Source organism: Aplysia californica, unplaced genomic scaffold (genome assembly GCF_000002075.1).
Source record: "Aplysia californica isolate F4 #8 unplaced genomic scaffold, AplCal3.0 scaffold01401, whole genome shotgun sequence".
In the NCBI taxonomy this organism is placed as follows: Eukaryota; Metazoa; Mollusca; class Gastropoda; order Aplysiida; family Aplysiidae; genus Aplysia; species Aplysia californica.
In genome coordinates this window covers 103,333-104,391 of record NW_004798671.1, presented here as the reverse complement: position 1 = coordinate 104,391, position 1,059 = coordinate 103,333, and the positions used below count along the sequence as shown (strand labels likewise).

Genomic DNA, 1,059 nt, shown 5'->3' with positions numbered 1-1,059 from the left:
GTTAATTGTTGGTCTCCTTCTTTGGACAGTGTTGAACAAGTATGACTGCATCCTAACCTTTTTTTTTTTTAGATGATTAGAGGGCAGCCCCGGCAGGTCCACGTTTTTTTCTCTCTTGAGGCTCGTTTTTTTCTCTCTTGTGGCTGCCTTGGTGTCGATGTGTATCTATTTTAGTTGTTATCATTATTGTCATTGTTGTCATCATCATAAAGTGCCAAACCTGAAATAGACATAGGCGATCATGGCTCTCCAATCATTTCTTCGCTCGATCGGATGCTATCAATAAACCTGTAATATTATTATTGTCACCCTGGTGTTTCTCCACTGGGAGATCAAGGGGTAGACAAAGAGAAACGTGGGGGGACACCATTAAGACATAGGCTGGCCTGGGTATGACAGAATGTGCAACGGCAGCTCGTGATCGTGAACACGGGGGAGGGGGGGTCATTACACGTCAATTTCTGAGTAACAGGTGACACCTCCAGGTAGTACAGGCATCAATGTTTCCCCACCACCCATCTGTTCAGGTTGTCCAGAAATGTTTTTCCGCTGTTTAAATCATATTTTTTTAAAATAAATAAATAAAAAGATTCTAACATTCGCAGGTAAACCAAAGCTCTGCTCAGGGAAAAAGGAGGAGAAGGAGCCGAAGACTGTCTTCTTTGACCCAAGCAGCTCCGACTACATCAAATTTCAACTGTGTGTCGTGGCGTTTCCAGATCTCTTGAATTCAATAAAGCTCAATAAGACATCGGTGACAACAAAGATTAATTATAAGGAGCACAGGGTGACCTTCATGCCAGATCATCGAGGTCTGTACCAGCATATGGTGGAAATAGAGCTGAGGGATAAGTCTTATCGAGCTGAGATGTCTCTGGAGGTGGAACTGATCTCCAATGAATACAATAGAGCGACAGTTCTGGTGGAGCTTCGTCCCGTAGGTTGTCCGAAATCTCTGTCTGCAATTGGGAGCAGTTTCAATTACGTCACGTTGTCGTGGAAACCAGTTCCGGAGTTCGACATGAACCAATCCTATTACGTCTTTTACAGCAAGGTGTC

General features: G+C 43.8%; 1 protein-coding gene across 1 annotated transcript in view; it reads left to right on the top strand.

Moving 5' to 3' along the window:
• Nucleotides 1-1,059, top strand: part of LOC101848092 — a gene marked incomplete at its 5' end in the record, with an annotated part of 11,574 nt that overhangs the window by 1,371 nt on the left and 9,144 nt on the right. The window contains 1 exon segment of the mRNA XM_013090664.2: nucleotides 606-1,059. This exon segment is cut by the window's right edge and continues 185 nt beyond it. Coding sequence (XP_012946118.1) covers nucleotides 797-1,059 — 263 coding nt within the window.